General features: G+C 39.8%; 1 protein-coding gene and 1 long non-coding RNA gene across 3 annotated transcripts in view; one reads left to right on the top strand and one right to left on the bottom strand.

The window, feature by feature from the left end:
* Positions 1-19,798, bottom strand: part of LOC124520221 (uncharacterized) — a 44,757-nt gene that overhangs the window by 3,890 nt on the left and 21,069 nt on the right. The window lies entirely within an intron of this gene.
* Positions 1-19,798, top strand: part of RNF175 (ring finger protein 175) — a 47,755-nt gene that overhangs the window by 16,804 nt on the left and 11,153 nt on the right. For both annotated transcript variants that reach the window (XM_047090930.1, XM_047090931.1), the window contains 3 exons: positions 10,792-10,946; positions 15,790-15,897; positions 18,784-18,904. In XM_047090930.1, the coding sequence (XP_046946886.1) occupies positions 10,792-10,946; positions 15,790-15,897; positions 18,784-18,904 (384 nt within the window). The remainder of the gene's footprint in view (positions 1-10,791; positions 10,947-15,789; positions 15,898-18,783; positions 18,905-19,798) is intronic.

Below are 19,798 nucleotides of genomic sequence, written 5' to 3'. Positions count from 1 at the left end.
AGTGAGTGTTTAGTACCATGAGTTGAACTCTGAATGCATTCAAAAGATATTGATATAATATATAATAGTTTAAAATTTTCAATCACACACAGTGAAAGCAGTTTATTAATAAAAGAATCCTTTTCTGAACCCTTTTGTAAACCTAAAGCCAATACTCAGCTGTTAATGTGCACTCTCTGTTACAAGATCTCAATGTATTGTTTTTTTTCAAAGCAGTGCACCTGCTTCTCCTGCCACACCCTCTGCTCTGCCATATGCTTTGCCCACACACTGTTCCCCAGGCTGATTTTGTGAGATGTGTTAATAGCAACCAGAGGCAGGATGGTAAAGGGAAGAGTACCTGCTTAGGAGTTAGTTACAAGAATTCAGCCACGCATTTAACCACAGTGAGCCTCCATTTCCTGATATTTCAAGTGATGGAATTTTTAAAAATAGGAATGAGTTTTGGTTGTAGCTCTGACAGGTAAAAAGCTTGAAAGTCATCACCCCCATCTTACCACAAGAAAAACCTAGACAGACTGAACGTCAATAAGTTTTCTCGGATCTATCAGAGAATTAAGGTTAGTGGGAAAACCACCAGCCAAAATCTGGAAAGACGGGAATGCAGGGAATCACAGCGGAGATCTCCTGACTGGGAGCAGAAGCTCCAAGAGCCGCACAATGGTTAGAAACATGTAAGGAGTAACTTCAAAGAATTGCTGGAAGTGGAGTTTAGACTAGTGTGAGAGGGAAACTGTTGGCGGCCACAGTCTTAGGGACTTCCTCATATTATTTTAGGTTTCCAGCTCCAGGAACGCCACCAGATTCCCATGGTGTAGAGCCAAGGGGAAAACAAACAAACAAACAAACAAACAAAAAACCTTTGTGCTTCTGGCAGAGGGAGGGGAAAAGTAATCATTCTGAACTAGACCCAGAGTGTTCTCCATCACAGAGACACAGCAATGGAAATCAGAGCCTTCTCCAACGCGGGGGAAGAGAAATTACCCACTCCAGCCCCCTCTAGCCTTCCTGTCTCATCCAAAGGGAAAGCTAAAAGTTTAAAGACACTTGTAAAGATCATGGCACAGAGACAGAGGCCCACAAAAGGACTGAGACTTAATCACAGAATAGAATACCTGCACTGTCCGCCTGCCTTACCACCACATCGCAGGTGCCCAGTATAACAGTGGATTATAGCTGAAAGAGCTGCAAGCCTCAGAGGCTATACAAGAAGGAGTTTTGATGGAAGCTCAAAGACAGAGAGAGAGAGAGAAACAAGTATACTAGTGGAAATCAAAGCCTCTGATACCTACAGCAAACATTAATCACAGCCCAACCCCCAGGCAAATTAACACAAAAGATTTATTTATCTCAGTTCTTTTACCCCACACATTATGTTTGCCTTTCAACCAAAATTTAAAAGTCATGCTAAAAGGAGAATGAAACAGTCTGAAGAGACAAAGCAAGCATCAGAACCGGACCCAGACATTGCAGTGATTTGGGAATCATCACACTAGGAATTTAAAGTAACTATGGTTAAGATGCTAAGAGCTCTAATGGAAAAAGTAGATAACATGCAAGAACAGATAAGTGATGCAAGCAAAGAGGTGGAAAGTCCATGAAAAAAATAAATTCTTAAAGTAAAAAGAAAACTGAAACAAATGAAAAATGCCTTCAGTAGGCTTATCAATAAAGTACATGTGGTTGAGAAAAGAATCAGTGAGCTTGAAGATAATATTATTGAATATAATAATAATATTCAATAATTCAATATTCAATAAAATTCAATAATATTATTGAAATGCAAAGAGAAAAAAAGAATTTTAAAAAACAAGAATATTCAAGAACCGTAGAACAATTTCAAAAAACATAATATACACATATTGGAATACCAAAATGAAGAAATAAAGCTGCTGAAGAAATATTTGAAGGGCTAACGGTCAAGAATTTTTGTTTAATTAATGACAGACACCAAACCACAGACCTAAGACACTCAGAGAAGAAGCAGAACAAATACCAAGAAATCTATACCTGGACATATCAAATTCATACTGCAGAAAGACAAAGGGAAAATTCAAAAACAGCCAGAGGGAGAAAAACACCCTACCTACTGAGGAACAAGAATTTCATCAGATTCTTCTTCTTAAACCATATATGCAAGAAAGGATAGAGTGAAATATTTAAAGCATTCAAAGAAAAATCCACCAATCTAGAATTCTAAATCCAGACAAATTATCCTTCAAAAGTGAAAGTGAAATACTTTCTCTCTCAGACAAACAAAAAGATTAGGGAATTCATCACCAGGAGACTTGACCTACAAGAAATGTTCAAAGAAGTTCTTCAGAAAGAAGGAAAATTGTATAGGTCAGAAACTCAAGTCTACATAGAGAATGGAAAGAGTGTCAGAGAAGGAGTAAATGAAGATAAAATAAATTCTTTTCTTTCTTATTCTTAATCTAATAGATAACTCTTCATTCAAAGCAGTAATAGTAACAATCTACAGTTGACCCTTGAACAACAGGAGGGTTAGGGATGCTGCCCCCCCACCCCCCCACACACACAGTTGAAAACCTGCATATAACTTTTGACTTTCCAAGACCATAACTACTAATAGCCTACTATTGACCAGAAGCCTTACCAAAAACATAAAAAAATGAAAAAATATATAATTGATATACTAATAGAGTAGAAAAAATAGAATCATAAAATTCTCACTTAAAGCCAAAGAGTCTAAAAAAGGAAGAAGGCAGAGAGGAAAAGAAAGAAACAAACACTATGCAACAGAGAAGTTACAAATATGGTAGATATTAATCCAACTATATCAGTAATCAAATGTGAATGGTCTAAATGCACCAATTAAAAGACAGAGATTGTCACCATGAATAAAAAACAAAACAAAACAAAAAACAAGACGCAATTATATGTTGTTGACAAAAAACTCACTTATAAGAATAAAGATGTAATTATCAGGGAGAAAAAGAGGCATTACATAATGATAAAAGATTCAGTTATTTAAAATTTTTTTGATGTTTATTTTTGAGAGAGAGGTAGAGAGTGCAAGTGGAGGAGGGGCAGAGAGAGGGGGACAGAATCTTAAGCAGGCTCTAGGCGCTGAGCTGTGAGCACAGAGCCCAACATGGAGCTCGAACTCACAAACAAGGACATCATGACCTGAGCCAAAGTCGGAGGCTCAACCAACTGAGCCACCCATGTGCCCCAAGATTCAGTTATTTAAAAGGACATAACAACTCTTTTTTTTTTTTTTTTTTTTAAGAGAGAGAGAGTATAAGTAGGGGAGGGGCAGAAGAGAATCTTAAGGAGGCTTCATACCCATAGTGGAGCCTGACTTGGGGCTCATTGTGGGTCTCAATCTCACAAGCATGAGTTCATGACCATGAGATCATGCCCTGAGCTAAAACTGGAACTCTGATACTAACTGACTGAGCCACCGAGACCCCCCTAAAAGGACATAACGATTCTTAACATGTATATGCCTAACAAGAAGCATCAACATATACAAGGCAAAAATTGATTGAACTACAAGGAGAAATGGGCAAATCCATTGTTTAGTTAGAGATTTCAATACCCTCCTTCAGTAGTTGATAGATCAAGAAAGCAGAATATTAGTAAGGATAGAGTTGACCTGAACAGCACCATTCATCAACCTGCACTAATTGATGTTTATAGAATACATCTAACAACAGAAGAGTGCACATTCTTCTTAGGCTCACATAGAACATTCACCAAGATAGACCACATTCAGGGCCTAAAACACACCAAAAATTTTTTTAAAAAATTGAAATTATACAAAGTATGCTCTCAGACCACAAAAATTAAATTAGAAATCCGTAACAGAAAGATAGTTGAACAAAATCCCAAAATATTGAGAGATTAAATAGCACATGAGTCAAAGAGAAGTACTTAAGAGAAACTAAAAAATTAGTTGAACTAAGTGAAAATGAAAATACAACATATCAAAATTTGTGGGATGCAGGAAAGGCAATGCTTAGAGGGAAATTTATAGCATTGAATGCATATATTAGAAAAGAAGAAAGATCTAAAATCAGTAAATTAAGCATCTACTTTAGGAAACTAGGGAAAGGAGTAATTTAAACCTACAGCAATCAGAGGAAAAGTAATTTTAAAAATTAGGGCAGAAAGCAATTAAATTAAAAAACAGTAAATCAATAGAGAAACTCAGTGAAACCAAAAACTGAGAAACTTTTTTGAAAAAGATCAGTAAAGTTTATAAAGCTCTAGCCAGCTAACCAAAAAAATAAGAGGACACAAATTACTATATCAGAAAAGAAAGAGGGGACATCATTATTGATCCTATGGACATAAAAAGAAAATAATGGAATATTATGTCCACAAATCTGGATAACCATAATGAAATAGACTAATTCTTTGAAAGACACAAACTATATCAAAACTCAAAAAAGGAGAAATAAATAACCTGAATAGGCCTATTTCTATTTTTTATTCAGATATAATTGATATATAACACTGCATTAATTTTAGGTGTACAATATAATGATTTGATTTATGCATATGATGTGAAATTATTACCACAGTGAGTTTAGTTAACATCCATCATCACCACACATGGTTATAATTTTGCGTGTGTGATGAGAACTTTCAAGATTTTCTGTCTTCGCAACTTTCAAATATACAACACATTATTGTTAACTATAGTCACCATAATGTATATTACATCCCCAAGAATTCTTTATCTTATAACTAGAAGTTTGGAAGTTTGTACCCTTTGACTAGCTTTACCCATTTAAGTCACCCCATATATTCTGCCTCTGGCCTATATCTATTTTTTAATTCAGCCAATAATTAATATCTTTCTACCAAAGAAAGCTCCAAGCCCAGATGGTTTCACTGATGAAATCAGCATCTGAAGAATCAGATGCTACGTACCTTTGGAAATCAGAGGAATCTGTAAGATTAAGGCAATAGACACTGTAAATGAGCACTGTACCTAGTTGGTAAAACTGTCCTATGGGAGTGCAGGTTAACAATTCTGATATTGCTCTGTATGTTACTGGGATGGAACAATTAAGTACATAGATGGCAGAAGGTGGGAGCCAGTTTACTTATATATTTACACCCTGAGGGTATTATATATTATATGTAAAATGGCATTATTTTCACATTATTTCATTTTTTTAAGTTTTTATTTATTTTTGAGAGGGTGAAAGAGAGAGAGCACAGGGGAGGGGCAGAGAGAAAGGGAGACAGAGAGCATCACAAGCAGGGTCCATACTGTCAGTGCAGAACCCGATGTGGGGCTCAACCCCCCATGAACCTTGAGATCATGGCCTGAGCCGAAGTCGGATGCTTAACCAGCTGAGCCACCCAGGCGCCCCTATTTTCACATCATTGCATGCATAATTTGGATCATGTGCTTCAGAGGTGAGGGAATTAATCCAAAAGCTCAAGGTATTTTCAGAGTACAGCTTTTAATATGTCTATATTCTGAAGTGATCATTTAATCTTAGATTCTGTTCCGTGGTCTGTAGGAGCTGTGGACATCAGAGCGGCTTATTATAAATACCTAAAGCAAAGGAGCCATGTTATTTAGAAAACAAAGTCTGAAAATATAACATCACCTGCTCCAAGGTGATATCAAAAAGTGAAGAGAGAAAATAGACAGAAAGTGGAAAATTCTTATTTTGTTCGGACTACTACTAAATACCTGGGTGTTCCCAAATAGTCATATGGTTAGTAAAATATAGACAGAGCATCTGGATATTTGAATTTTTCTCTTTTCAACTGATGCTGTTGATATGTTGTAGACATGGCAGAGCTTCAAAACGAAATTATTTCCAAACGCTTTTAACAGCATTTTTAAACAGAATTTAATTAAAAAAATAAAATTTCATTCAACACCGGCCTCTCCACCTTCTTTGATATATTCCTATTTCTCATATCTGAAGGAAATAGGGGGAAGGTGCCAAAAAAGATTCCTTTTACCTCCCTTCAAATCAAGAGAAGGCCTGATGACTACATACAAAGAATTTGGGTTTCAGGCACACTGTTAACTTGCCTCAACACACAGGCAAATAATTTGCTACAGATTGAAACATTGCTCTATTTAAATCAACTTCCTGCCTATTAATAGCCGTGAAACACTAGAACATATTACTGTACCAGTAAAGCCTTAGGCCCGCTCAAATCTTTTTTAAGTGAGGCAACACACAAATACATGCATAGTCACATACATACCTAACACTGCATGGCACAATCTCCTTTAAGAATTCAAAGAGCAAAATCAACAGTCTGAATTGATTTGGAACTAGAAATAAGGACCAAGTGAATTTCTAATAGCCCTCCACATGCCAAAGTTCCCAACGTTTACTTGTTTATATCCATACTTCCCTTCACTGCCTGTGTGCTAATCATAGCAACAGTACTTCCTGGAGTCCTTTATTTACATGGGAATTTCCTGCTGACCTCTGGCATCTCCCTGCTCCTGCTCCACCTCCACCTATACAAACACACACAGACACATGTACAAATGGCTGCAAACACTTTGGGATTTGCAGTGCAAAGGAAATGAGCATCACGTAACTTCCTCCCTCCCTCCCACCTCCTTCTCCCTCTCTCGCTCCCTCTCTCTCTCCCTCTCTCATGTTGTGTGATCCATTCATCATTCTGTATAATTAGGCAAATAAAAAGATACCTTTGTTTTGACTTGATTTGCTGTTCTTTTCAGGTTCCTTATGTGCATAGATACAAGAAAAAAACATGGTACCTTTGGGCAGCATGTGATTCGTCAGGAAATTCCTTCTGCCACGATGTGTGGGTGGGGAGAACGTTTGGTGATGTGATACAGATGCACAGGCTGCCCTTCGCCAGCAATGCAGATGTGTTTTATATGCACATGCCCAGATGGTGACCCCTCTGGCATTATTAATGTGTCCCAGCTGCCAGGCCTCCTCTCGCATGCATACACCTCGATTTCACATATTTCGTGTGTTTATTTATGAGGCACCAAATTCCTACATTTCATATGTGGCAGTTGCTATTAAAAATGAGAAGTTTTAACTGCTCTGGAAATTGATAACCTTTTAAATTGATATGAAATGTGGCCCTCATTTCAAAATGACTCCTCATAGAATTAATTGAATTCATAATGCAAATTTCTGACCTTTCCCCTTACATGTTGAGAAAATATGGCATTGGGTATACACTTAGTTAAGAAATCAAATATTTTCATACCTGATATGTTATAATGTTCTTTTGCTTTCCCTTTGTTTCTGACCTCTAAGGCCTATTTTTAAGAAGTGGGATGTCTGTACATTTGACATTGCTATGCACTGCTAATTAAACCCAGGCATCAAGTAAGAGAAATTTGGGATCATCTAGAAATGGGTTGTACTTTTATAGATCCACAATGAGACCTAGTATTATAAAAATATAATCCAATCATTGCTCCAAAATATTATAGATTGTAATAACTCCATGGATTTGAGGAAATGGATTAGTCTTGTCAATTTTAGCTTATGATCTAAAGTATAAAAATAGGAGCGTGGCAGTTTTGCTGAATTAAAATGAACTGACTCTTACTACTACAAAAAATTTCAGTATTTTTATGGGGAAATGTAAAGATGAATCAAATTGTTCAAACAGAAAGATGAAAAATGCAAAAGATCGATGATCAGGTTTTGCAAGATGAAGTTCGTGTCTGTTTCCTTTTTTTTTCATGTTTATTTATTTACTTTGAGAGAAAGCATGTGTGTGCACAAGCAGGGAAGGGGCAGAGAGAGAGAGGGAAAGAGAGGATCTGAAGCAGGCCCAATGATGTCAACACAGAGCCTGACGTGGGGCTTGATCCCACGAACTGTGAGATCATGACCTGAGCCCATTTCAAGAGTCAGGCGCTCAACCAACTGAGCCACCCAGGTGCCCTTTTTGTTTCCTTTTTTAATATCAGAGATAATGAACTAAAAAAGTCAGAAAACGTATCACTTATCATAGATTGCTATCTCCAAAATCAGCTATGGGAAATAAATGACCAAAATTCTGGTGTGATTTTCTTTTAAGGGGCTGTACACCTTTATTAGCAATAGCAGAGGGTCAGAGTTGCTAATGCTGAGTGCTAAAGTAGACACAAATGGAGTCTTAACTACCTACTATGTGGTCTCTGGTCCTCAGGAACAGTATTCTACTTCCTTAAGTAAAGCTGTTTGCCCTGTTTGGATATATATTTATCTTGATTTCATAAATAAAGGTGCTAACTCACATATTAGCTATAACCACACTCACAAGGTAGGATGGAAAATTAAAGCAATTAAAAGCATACCCTTGAGATAACGTGGGTTCAGTTCCAGACCACCACAATAAAGCAAGTATCACAATAAAGAGAGTCGAATGAACTTTTTGGTGTTCCAGTGCAAATCACAGTTACATTCACAGTATACAGTAGTCTATTAAGTGTGTAATCACCTCATGTCTAAAAAACAATGTACTTACCTTAATTAGAAAATATTGCTAAAAAAAAAATACTAACCATCACCTGAGCTTTCAGTGAATTGCAATCACGGATCACAGATCACTGTAGCAAATACAATAATAATGAAAAGGCTTGAAATATTGCCAGGATTACCAAAATATGACACAAAGACACAAAGTGAGCAAATGCTGTTGGAAAAATGGCGTGACGGATGCGCTGGACACAGGATTGCCACAGACGTTCAATTTGTAAAAACATGGGATCTGCGAAGCTCAATGAATCAAGGCACATTTGTATCTGACTAATTTAGGCAAGAGTAAAGAATACTCTTCCCTGACTCTGTGCTGACAGCATGGAGCTTGCCTGGGATTCTCTCTCCCTATCTCTCTGCCCCTCCCCCACTGCGCACCCACACACTCTCTTTCTCAAAATTAAATAAACTTAAAAAAAAAATACTATTCCCTGAAATTACTGCCAGGAATTTGAAAACAAAAAAGGGAGGTTATAGGGTATTTTTCCTCCCACACTCTCCAGATAATCACCTTAGATTGGCTCCATGTGTATTTTTGTTCAAATGCATGTTTTATAACAACTCTAGTGTTCTCCCAAAGATTTAGAGCAACTGTCAGAAGACTTCATATCAGTTCATTTATGAGGATGAAGCAATAAAAAAAATGAAAAACCTTGGAAATGTCTTCTTATTTGATGTGGAAAGAGGAACGGCTATGGCCTTGTCTTTTTCATGCACATCTTGAAGTCTTATCAAATAATTTTGGTTATGACCTTAAGGCTATTATGACCAAGACCTTATTAAAGGACCCAAAATTATATCCATAGGCTTTTGTTCCTCAGCTGCCTCCTTTTATCACCAAGATGAAGTAGAAGGAAGGAAGGAAGGAAGGAAGGAAGGAAGGAAGGAAGGAAGGAAGGAAGGAAGGAAGGAGAAGGAAGGAAAGAAAAGAAAGAAAGAAAGAAAGAAAGAAAGAAAGAAAGAAAGAAAGAAGAGAAAGAAAAGAGAAAGAAAGAAAGATAAGGAAGGAAGGAAGGAAAGAAGGAAGGAAGGAAGGAAAAGAAAGAAAGAAAGAAAAGGAAAGAAGAAAGAAAGAAAGAAAGAAAGAAAGAAAGAAAGAAAAAGATAAATCAATAATATCAGTCTTTGTTACACTCAGATGAAAAATACATGAAATACATGCCCTAACAACTGCTTCCACACCACTGGCAGACATAACTAAGCAATCATGATGCTCTTTCCACTACCCCAGGACCCAGGCTCAGAATCCTCCTCAACAGAGCATTGCCAGGGGCCACTGCCAATTCAAGTCCACACCTGAGACAAAACCTCTTTGCCATCCCTCTCTTACTTTGGTGCTGAGCAAGTAATAGGGGTTAGTCTGCATGTGCTAAAACATAAGACCAGAGGTTACTGCTGGCTGTTTTTTCACAAGAGAGGTAATAGCTGGCATTAAGCCTGGTCTAAAGAATGGGAGCATCACTATGGTAACCATATCAAGTTGTTGACTCACAACCCATCAGCTCAGTCTACCCTGCTTCCTGCCACATGAGAGTAGGGCCAGCCAACTTAAAGAACCCTCTGAAGGTGACTTGGACTCAGGTCAGTGGTACAGGCCACGAAGGAGTTACACACAGATGAATAGGGAAGAGTTTGATCCCCACCTTGGCTTGCCTGGAAAAGGCAAAACAAAAGCAAAGGAAAGACAAGAAGCAAAAGGTGGGCTGCAAATCCAATAGTCAAGGGTGAGGGGGCCCCACAGTTGGGACTCCAAGGTTCACCCTGCAGAGTGCACTGGGAAGCAGGCAGAAGAGGTCCCAGAAGCTGCTGTGATGCCACTTCCTCCCTTTGATGTCACCATGTATTTGCACACATGTACATGATAGGAACAACAGCCCCTTGGCTCCATATATTACAGTACTATTTCCAGAGCACTTTCCCATCCGTAGTCTCGTCTGATCCCCACCTCAGCACAGGCAAGAAGGGCAGGCATTGTTATCCCTAATTTTACAACAAAAGTGAGGCTCGCTTGTCCAAAACCACACAGCTTTTGAAGCCCAAAGTTGCTTTCATCTGAACTATCCCGGAGAAAAGAGGTAAAAGAAAAATGAATGTTTTGGATGATTTCCCATTTGAATTTTCAGACCACCATACTAATTCCTTCCAAAACTTAGCATGTATAGAAGAGCTTACAGCTGGAAGGTGACCCAGTTGCATGTTATAGACGAGATGGTGACAGTGGTTTCCCCCAGAGTAGCTTCTGAATCATTTAATAGTGGACATGACATTCTGGGCCCTCAATCATTGAAAGAGACTTTCTGTTCATTTTTTCTGACAGCTGGTGACACTGTTGCAGATGTGGGTTGTCCCTCTGTATTTCACGATAAAACTTTACTGGTGGCGGTTTCTGTCTATGTGGGGAATGTTCTCAGTTATTACCAGTTACGTCCTCTTCAGAGCTACCCGAAAACCCCTCTCAGGGAGAACACCAAGGTATGTATCCCACTCGTTCCTTCCCTGACACCCTCTTTATTATAAACATTAAGAAGTATACTTTAATTCCATTTTCCCAGATGGGGGAGGGGGCATCACACTTTTTTTGCCCTTCAGTAGCAAAACTATTTGGAGATTAGCTATACCACTGTTTATGCTCATTGTTTAATGGTGATTTGGACATACCTGTAAAATCTATTACTTCAGATACTAATGACAGCCAGAAGAAAGAGAAGTCAAACTATGGTTTAAACTTTCTAGAACAAAGGGGCGCCTGGGTGGCTCCATCCGTTAAGCATCCAACTTAAGCGTCCAACTTCGGCGCAGGTCATGATCTGTCAGTCTGTGAGTTCAAACCCCATGTGGGGCTCTGTGCTGATAGTTCAGAGCCTGGAGCCTGCTTCGGATTCTGTGTCTCCCCCTCTCTCTGCCCCTTCCCCTGTCACACTCTGTCTCTCTTTCTTTTCCTCGAAACTAAATAAACATTTAAAAAAATGTTTTAACTTTCTACAACACTATTTGCATATTTATTTTTAGCTCAGCATTTTGTATGATTCCATCATAAGTTGTGTCACACACATTTTATAATAGAGCAAGAGTTAGATGTTTGTATTTCTAACAACTATATATGTATTTTATTTCGGGTAAATCATAAGTAATGGCCAACTTACTCCTCTCATAACAAATGAGGCTTTAATATTCCAATGCTTATCTTAACTACCATTGCCAACCTCTTGACATTTCTATAATTCCATTATGTTGTCCACAAATCATTCCAAAGTGCTTATAATCTCATAATGTGCCCACAAATTTGCTTTCACTCTCCTTGTTCTGCAGATAAGATCTGAATCTAAATCTAGATACAACTGAAATGGGATAGAGAGAAAATGTGTAAGGCATTACATGGCAATAAGACAATGTCACATTTTGATCTTGGTTGGAGAACAAATCATAAGCTCCTGTGAAATGTTTTTAGGATTATTTAGCTATTCAGATGTTTGTTTTTAATCCTCAAAAAAAGTGGGAGAGACGGATATCAACTTTTCCTACTCTGGAGAAGAAAAAATATTCAGTGAGAAAAGTCAGATAAATCAATGTAATGATAAAGACTGATATTCAAGGGGAGCCTGGCTGGCTCAGTTGGAAGAGCATGCAATTAGTGATCTCAGGGCCATGAGTTCAAGCCCCATATTGGGTGTAGAGTTTACTATAAATAAGTAAGTAAGTAAATAAATAAATAAATAAATAAATAAATAAATAAATAAAATTTAAAAATTTATATTCAAATACATGAATTCTGGTTAATATTTTAATTTAATCCCATTTGGGAAGAGCTCTGAGGTGGTGGTAGGAGACCTCCTGAACTGGCCGATTTGGGGCTTTAGACAGCCTTTGTATGGCCTGGTTTACCCATCTGTACATGGATATATGGTACCTTTTCTCCTTCTTAAAAAATATTGGAAGTTATTTAAAACTTGTGAAAGTGATCCAAATTTTGGATGAGCCAAAATGCACTTGCTTTCATTCCCTGGATATAATCTATATTGTATTTCAGAGAGAACAGTTCACTTCTCCACTGTAGAATGAATTACCCCAGTTAAACGCAGTATTTCTGTGCACATGAGCGCATTCAATGCAGAGGAACTTCATGACAAGAAATAGCCAAATGCTCGCTGATTACTCTCCATGGCTCATGTGTCTCAGATGGTGGGGCCCCTGTCCTCTGTTCCTCATGCCCGCAGGGCATACAGTTCAGCTTCTCCTGCCTGCACAGCCCTGACCCCAGCATAGCCTGACAGACAACACGTTCCACTAACATTTAAAAAAAGACCCACAGCCACCATTTGAAGAGACAACAATAGGAGAGGCTAATTAGGACCCCATTTCTTCTAGAAAAGCAGTCTGGATAAAGAAGCTCCTGTTGATGAGTGGTAGTAGGCCCTAACGATCCTTATGGATCTTTGATCATATCATAGGTAAGTCACTTCTTAGCTATTTTCCATTAGGAAACAGGATTTCATTACTGGCTAGGAAAGCTGGTCAGATCTAACGGGCATGGTGCAAAAGCAAACCCAAGAGGAGTGGTCTCTCACACCAATGCAGTTTGTTTTTTTTTTTATTTTTTTTAACGTTTATTTATTTTTTGAGACAGACAGAGACAGAGCATGAATGGGGGAGGGTCAGAGAGAGAGGGAGACACAGAATCTGAAACAGGCTCCAGGCTCTGAGCTGTCAGCACAGAGCCTGCCTCAGGGCTCGAACTCACAGACCGGGAAATCATGACCTGAGCTGAATTTGGACACTCAACCTTGGACTGAGCCACCCAGGCACCTCTACCAATGCAGTTTAAAAACCAGCTGTTCCTCCCGCAGAGTATACCAAGCCCTTGCTGTGGGGCAGAGTAACAGAGAAGGGGGGAGTAACAGAGAACTCTCTATGGCAGTAGGGTTCAGGCTCAAAAACCGCCACAAAGAGCTGGGCTTGGTCACATCAATTCCAGGCCAAGCTTTCCTTTTGGAGGCTGCTCTGAAGCACAAACACAATTCCTAACCTGGTTTCTCTGCCTTCCAGTGTAATCTAAGTAACGAGGCAGTTCTGGACTCCAGTGCTCTAGAAACTTGTACTCCCCATAAGCAGGAGGATTTGGGGGTGGGGGATTTGGAAAATCTAACATACCTATAATAATTATATGCATATTGAGCACTATGTGTCAGATCTTTTGAACATTAATACATTATCTCACATAATCTTCAGAACTACCTTAGGAGCTAGTGCTATCCCCCCACTCTATGAATGAGGCAATCATAGGAGGAAGTCCTAGGTAGGGTGGCCAGAGTCCCACAGGCAGTAACGGGAAGGGGGAGCCCAGAATCATACCAATACCACACAGAGTGTGAACCACCCCCCCCACCCCCCCTCCCCCGCCTGGCTCCCAAAAGCAGGTTTTGCCTTAATGACACACAGAAGGCCTGCAATTAAAAAATCGAAACACCTGTGATGCTGGCACAACCTTGCGAGGGGACCCTGTAGGGGCAGAGCAGGTACGGGAAGTCCAGGACATGTGGAGTTCCTGAACCCGACTCTGGTGCTGGCGGGTGCTGTGGGGGAGAAGGGGAGGCCCTCTCGGGGCCCCCCTCCCATGCTCACCTCTTGGAGCAACGTAAACTTCCGCCTCCATCTGGCTGCACTGAGCAGTGATCCTAACTGCCTGCCGGGCACTGGCAACCGAGAAGAACCGGCAGGCTCGCGAGTCACTGTGGCAGAGAGATCCCCAAAGCCCCGCCTGCCCTCCTTTAGAGGTGACTTAGGCTCAGAGCGACCTGACCCACCTCGTGCAGTCCGTGCGGAGTTTCTGGACCCTCCGAACTCCCCACTGCCGATCCCTCCCCCATGGGGCGGGACTACACCTGCAGGAGGAGGCGTGGCCCACAAAACGCTGGTACCAAGTGCCCTGAAGTGGGGAAGCTTTCCACCATAAAATGATGTAATGACAACTCATTTCTCAAGCCAGCCCACAAACCCCATTCACAGCATCATGTTTCAGAAGGTCCCTCCTTTTTTTTTTTTTTTTTTTCTCTCTTTTCTTTTTCTTCATGCCCAGCACGGAGCTCAAGCCAGCTTGAATTCAAGACCCTGGGATTAAGACCTGAGCTGAGATCAAGAGTCCAGTCGATGTTTAACCGACTGAGCCCCACCCAGGCACCCCTCAGCAGGCCCCTTCTGACTGGAATTCAATGACACAGGGCATCTTTTAAAATAACATTGAAACATTAAATCAGTAAAAACAGAAAATAAGCATTTGGTGCAATAAAGGCGGGAACCTGGCTCCCGAAAAGTGTGGAGGGAGAGCTGAGAGGCCGGCCTGCCTCTTGCTCTCCAGCTCCCTTGGAAGCAACAGTCCAGCCACCGCCTTCTTTTCTCTGGGCACAAGGACAGTCCCCCAGCTGCTCCTTCTCCTCCCATCACTTCTCGTTCCACCGGCCAGAACCTTGTCCTGTGGCACCATGAATGCATCTTCCCACATCCTCCCAGACATGAAGCAGTCGCCCTTTCTGTAGGTTTTCAAAGGGCTTTTACTGCCAGGGATAAGGGAAACAAGCAGGGTAAGGAGGTCCCTTCTAAATCATCTACACCTGTGCCCTCAATCCCCATCTCCCACTTCTCTGACCCTGTGGGAAGAAGGAAAGGTGCTAAGAGTGGTCACTGTATGTGCTGGGATACACAAAGAACCCATCCACATAGCAGGAGAAAACCAGCCCGTGGCACACTTGTGATTCCATCCCAGGGCTAGGGGAGGGGCTCTGTGAGTGGAGAGGAGTTGGGGTGAGGCTGAGCCTGATAACGAGGACCTCTGTCCTTGGGCTGGAGGGTGGAGGGGCAGCGGTAGCAGGCAACACTCCTGGGGGAGGAGGTTCCCCCCTGCCCCACAGCCTTGACTTCTCTGCTCATCTTTTGCTTACTCCAAGCTACTCCTGCCAAAACCACTCTAAGCTAACCCTAGGGCAGGGGAGGAGGGTTAGGGGAGGCAGGGTTCCAGGTGGAGAAACCATCTCTGAACGCCACTCTAACATGAGGAACATAAACAAACTGCAATGAATATATATATATACATATATATGTATATATATATGTATATATATATATGCACGTGCATACTATTTATATACTTTGTTGGTATTATATTAAAACTATAGATTATTATTGAGTTTAGCTGATATAATCTACTTATGTTCTTTATATTACATAATAAATAGAATTATAGAAATTAAAAATCGACTTATAACAATGTTTGAAAAAGATAAAATATCATGTTCCGTATTTCTCCCTATTTTACAATCCACAGATTGGTCTACAAATGGTTTCTTCTAATCTACAAACTCAGCTATGCATTTGGTGTTGTGGGTTATTTGGCCATCATGTTTACAATGTGTGGATTCAATTTATTTTTCAAGTAAGTATCTCCAATTAAGACATTAATATCTCCAAGCACTTACTTGCAATATTCACCTGGTCAAGTTCTCTGTATCAGGGATCATTTGGCCCTACAATGTTCCATACACACATTGTTTATAGTAGATGTCATTGGTGGAAACCACTAGAAAAGTATAAGAGGAACCCCTACAGAATAAAAAGTTTTCAAAAAATTATAAGCTTTAAAGAAAATCTGTACTTGAGGGGCGCCTGGGTGGCTCAGTTGGCTAAGCGTCTGACTTTGATTCAGGTCATGATCTCGAGGCTCGTGGGTTTGAGCCCCACGTCAGGGTCTCTGTTGTCAGTGCAAAGCCAGCTTTGGTTCCTGTCTCCCTCTGTCTGCCCCTCCCCAGCTCATGCTTTCTCTGTGTCTCAAAAATAATAAATAAAAACATCAAAAAACTTTAAAAAAAATCTGTACTTGATAGGCAAATTTTGAACATCACCATTAAAAGCAGGCCTACATTTGCGGTAGAGTAATTCTTACAGAACTACAAATTTCCCCTCCGTAAAATTCTGAAGTGTCATTTCCTTGTATATATCTTCTTCCTTCAAAACCTCTGGAACTATGCTGTCCAGTGCAGTATACAATAGGTCATGTCACTATGAGCATCTAAACTATGAAATAAAATGTTCTAGAACTATAAGATACAAACTGGATTTCAAAGTTTGAAAAATACTGTTAAAAAAATAAAAAGAGAAAATAATTTTTATATTGACCACATGTTGAAATACAGTGTTTGGGATGTATTGGTGAAATTATTTCATGGGTTTTTTTTAATGTGACTACTCAGAAATTTTCAATCTGTATTTCTATATTGCCGGGGACAGCACTGCTCTAGAATTTTGTTTCTGGTACCTATGAAGTCCCTTTTGCTGGGGACAGTCAGAAAAGGACAAAACTAAGTGCTTAGAACTTGAATGAGAGGTAAGGAAATAACAGAACAAGAAAGTCTTGTGAGAAATCAAGGAAATCAGGATAATTATAACTCAGAACTGAGCTCCTTGAAAAAATGGTTGCTGAGATGTGCTGTGGACGAGGTTCTCATGGGCAGAGCCAAGGCTGTGTAATCAACCTGTGGCCTGGAAAGGAAATTTAAGACATACCACAAGGCTGTGGAAAGCAGCTCAAATAAAAATTCCCCAGAATATCTCTCACATTGAAGTTCCTCTGGGACCTTACCAGAAATCAAAAGGCAAACATTGGCAACTCATAAAATAGGTCAGGCAATTGGATGGAGTGTCAGCTCTGAAAGGAAGGACTCTTCCTACAGCAACGTAGCAATCTGATTTTATAAGCATTTCATGAAACTTTCACAGCAGGAGCTCTTACCATTTTCTAGCAGGAAAGGGATAGAAAGTAACTGTACAGATCTATGATTAATATATTATTCTGTGTATAGAAAGACACTGATTTCTTTTGTTTTTCAGCATATTGTCCATATAACTTTATTTTAGTGAATGTAAAAATATTCATAAGGAATTTTATGAAATCACTGAGCCTACAGTTGTCCCAAGACTACTTTCCATAAGATATAAGTTCCTTAACCATGACCTCTCCTACAACGAGGCATAGCAAGAACTTAACCCTTCAGGCTGGGAAGGAACTAGTCCTCCCCTGAACATGGGGAGAAGATCATCTTCATTCCTCCCCACTATCTCAATTCTCAAATATACCCAGGCAAATCTTGAAAGGATAAAGCCACCACTTGTGTTGGAATTCCCAGTTCCCATCACAAAAAGAGCTGTACCCTCTAAGTCTACAAACTCTCTGCCTTTACCATTTCCTCCTCAAATTCACAGAGCACAAAACAACTAGAAAAAGTTTCCAGGACCGACCGACCAGCTCCCCTCCACTCCTCCCTCCCTTTCTGACTCAGTCAGATCTACCCAGGCCCAGGGCTAATATTTGAAGCTGTTGAGAGATATAACAAACCATATGTGCAATTCTTAAGATTCAGAAATTAAATTAGGGGCTAATTACTTTTTAAAGAAGTGTTTCTCTTAAAAATGGGATGCGGGGGTATCAGAGAATCCTATTATATTTGAAATATGATGCAACTTGCAAAATATTGTTTTTCTGATTAACACGTAGTCACTATGGCATAGTAGCAAAGGGCCTCAAAATTGAAGTGTGATCCCTGGTTTTGTTTTGTACCAATCGTCATGTTAAGCAAATCATTTTTTCTAAATCTCCATTTTTTCAAATGCAAATGAGGTAGCTAATCATATCTACCTCAAATATTTGTTAGGCAAGTGAAGTATTTGAAAGTATTCTGTAAAATCTAAGCTTGATAGCAGGGATTCTCAACCTGAGAAGTTTCTAAAAAGCACTGCTGTGCAGACCCCACCCCAGGCCACGTACATCACAGCTCCAGAGCAGCAGAGTCTTAAATCTCCCCAGGTGATTCTAATCTATATTTAAGGCTGAGAAACACTACTCCATTAAAGAAGTTCTTAATGCTAGCTGCCCACTGGAATCACCTGGAGTCTGGAGAGCTTCCAAAAATATTGCTGCACAGGCCCCACCCCGAGAGTCTGATGTAATTGGCCTGGGGTGCAGGGGGGAGATGAGGAGTTTTACAAGCTGCGCAGGCCTTTCTTTGAACAGCGCAGCTTCAAAACCACCAGTTAAAAGACCCTCTCAAGAATTACTTCGCCCACTTACCATGGAGTGGTAACATTTGAAGAGAATTTAGAGACTTTAAGAGGCTTTAAAAAATCAATTAAAGTCTAAAAAATCAGTTAAAAAAAGTACTCCCAACTTTCTGTTAGAGACTGTGGCAGGAAATTTCTTCTAAGCTGCAACCCTCTCAAGCCCCTCATATACCACGTTCTTATTTCCTTACCCTGTCATTTTCAATAGAATCAAGGCTAGAGATTCCATGGATTTTGGCATTGTATCCTTGTTCTATGGCCTCTACTATGGCGTAATGGGGAGAGATTTTGCAGAGATCTGTTCGGATTACATGGCTTCTACTATAGGGGTAAGTGTTGCTTTCATTCTCTGAAACTACTTATGGTGCATGGAGAAATGGTCTCATCTTACACATTTGCATCCATTTTCGGAAACAGAGAAGTCTTTTTTTGGTTCTCCCAGACCAACTGCTCCCTAATTCTCCTTGCATCAAAAATTATCTTTACTAGTTGGTTAGAAAATATACTTCCTATTTATAGAAATTTGTTGGGAAATAAGGCTTTATTTATTTATTTACTTACTTACTTTCAAGTAATCTCTAGCCCAGTGTGGGGGCTCAAACTCACAACCCTGAGATCAAGAGTCGCATGCTCTACTGACAACCAGCCAGGTGCCCCCAGAGGCATCTTTTTAAATAAAATAATTATTTGGGGGGCACCTGTGTGGCTCGGTCGGTTAAGCAACTGACTCTTGATATGGGCTCAAGTCATGATCTCTAGATCATGAGATCAAGCCCCACATCCAGCTCTGCACTGAGCGTGGAATTTGCTTGGAATTCTCCCTCTCTCTCTGCCCCTCTCCCGCTCATGCACGCATGCTCTCTCTAAATAAATAAATAGACATTAAAAAAATAATTATTATTTGGAAGTAACCATCTCTAGCATACTCCAATTGCCCACATTGAAAGATTACTAAAAATTAAATAATGACAAAAAATTTTATATTTTATATTTTATACTAAATTTTATATTCTGTGCCTAACACAGAAAGTCATACTTCATGCACATAAAGCACTTGAGAATCAATCTTTACTCCTCATAATGATCAGTTATCATTAGATAGCATTAGAAGAAGTCGGAGATACAAAAACTGTGCTAAATATATTCTGGCTGTATATTGGTCTCTGGGACTTAGAAAGTATCCCTAATAGCTTTTTCTTAAACTCTCTTAAGATTGAAACTCC

This window comes from Lynx rufus, unplaced genomic scaffold (assembly GCF_022079265.1).
Source record: "Lynx rufus isolate CCGP_SWC_20201006 ecotype Redwood Valley unplaced genomic scaffold, mLynRuf1.p SCAF_3, whole genome shotgun sequence".
In the NCBI taxonomy this organism is placed as follows: Eukaryota; Metazoa; Chordata; class Mammalia; order Carnivora; family Felidae; genus Lynx; species Lynx rufus.
Note: the sequence above shows the minus strand (reverse complement) of the source record. Positions and strands in the feature narration are given on the sequence as shown.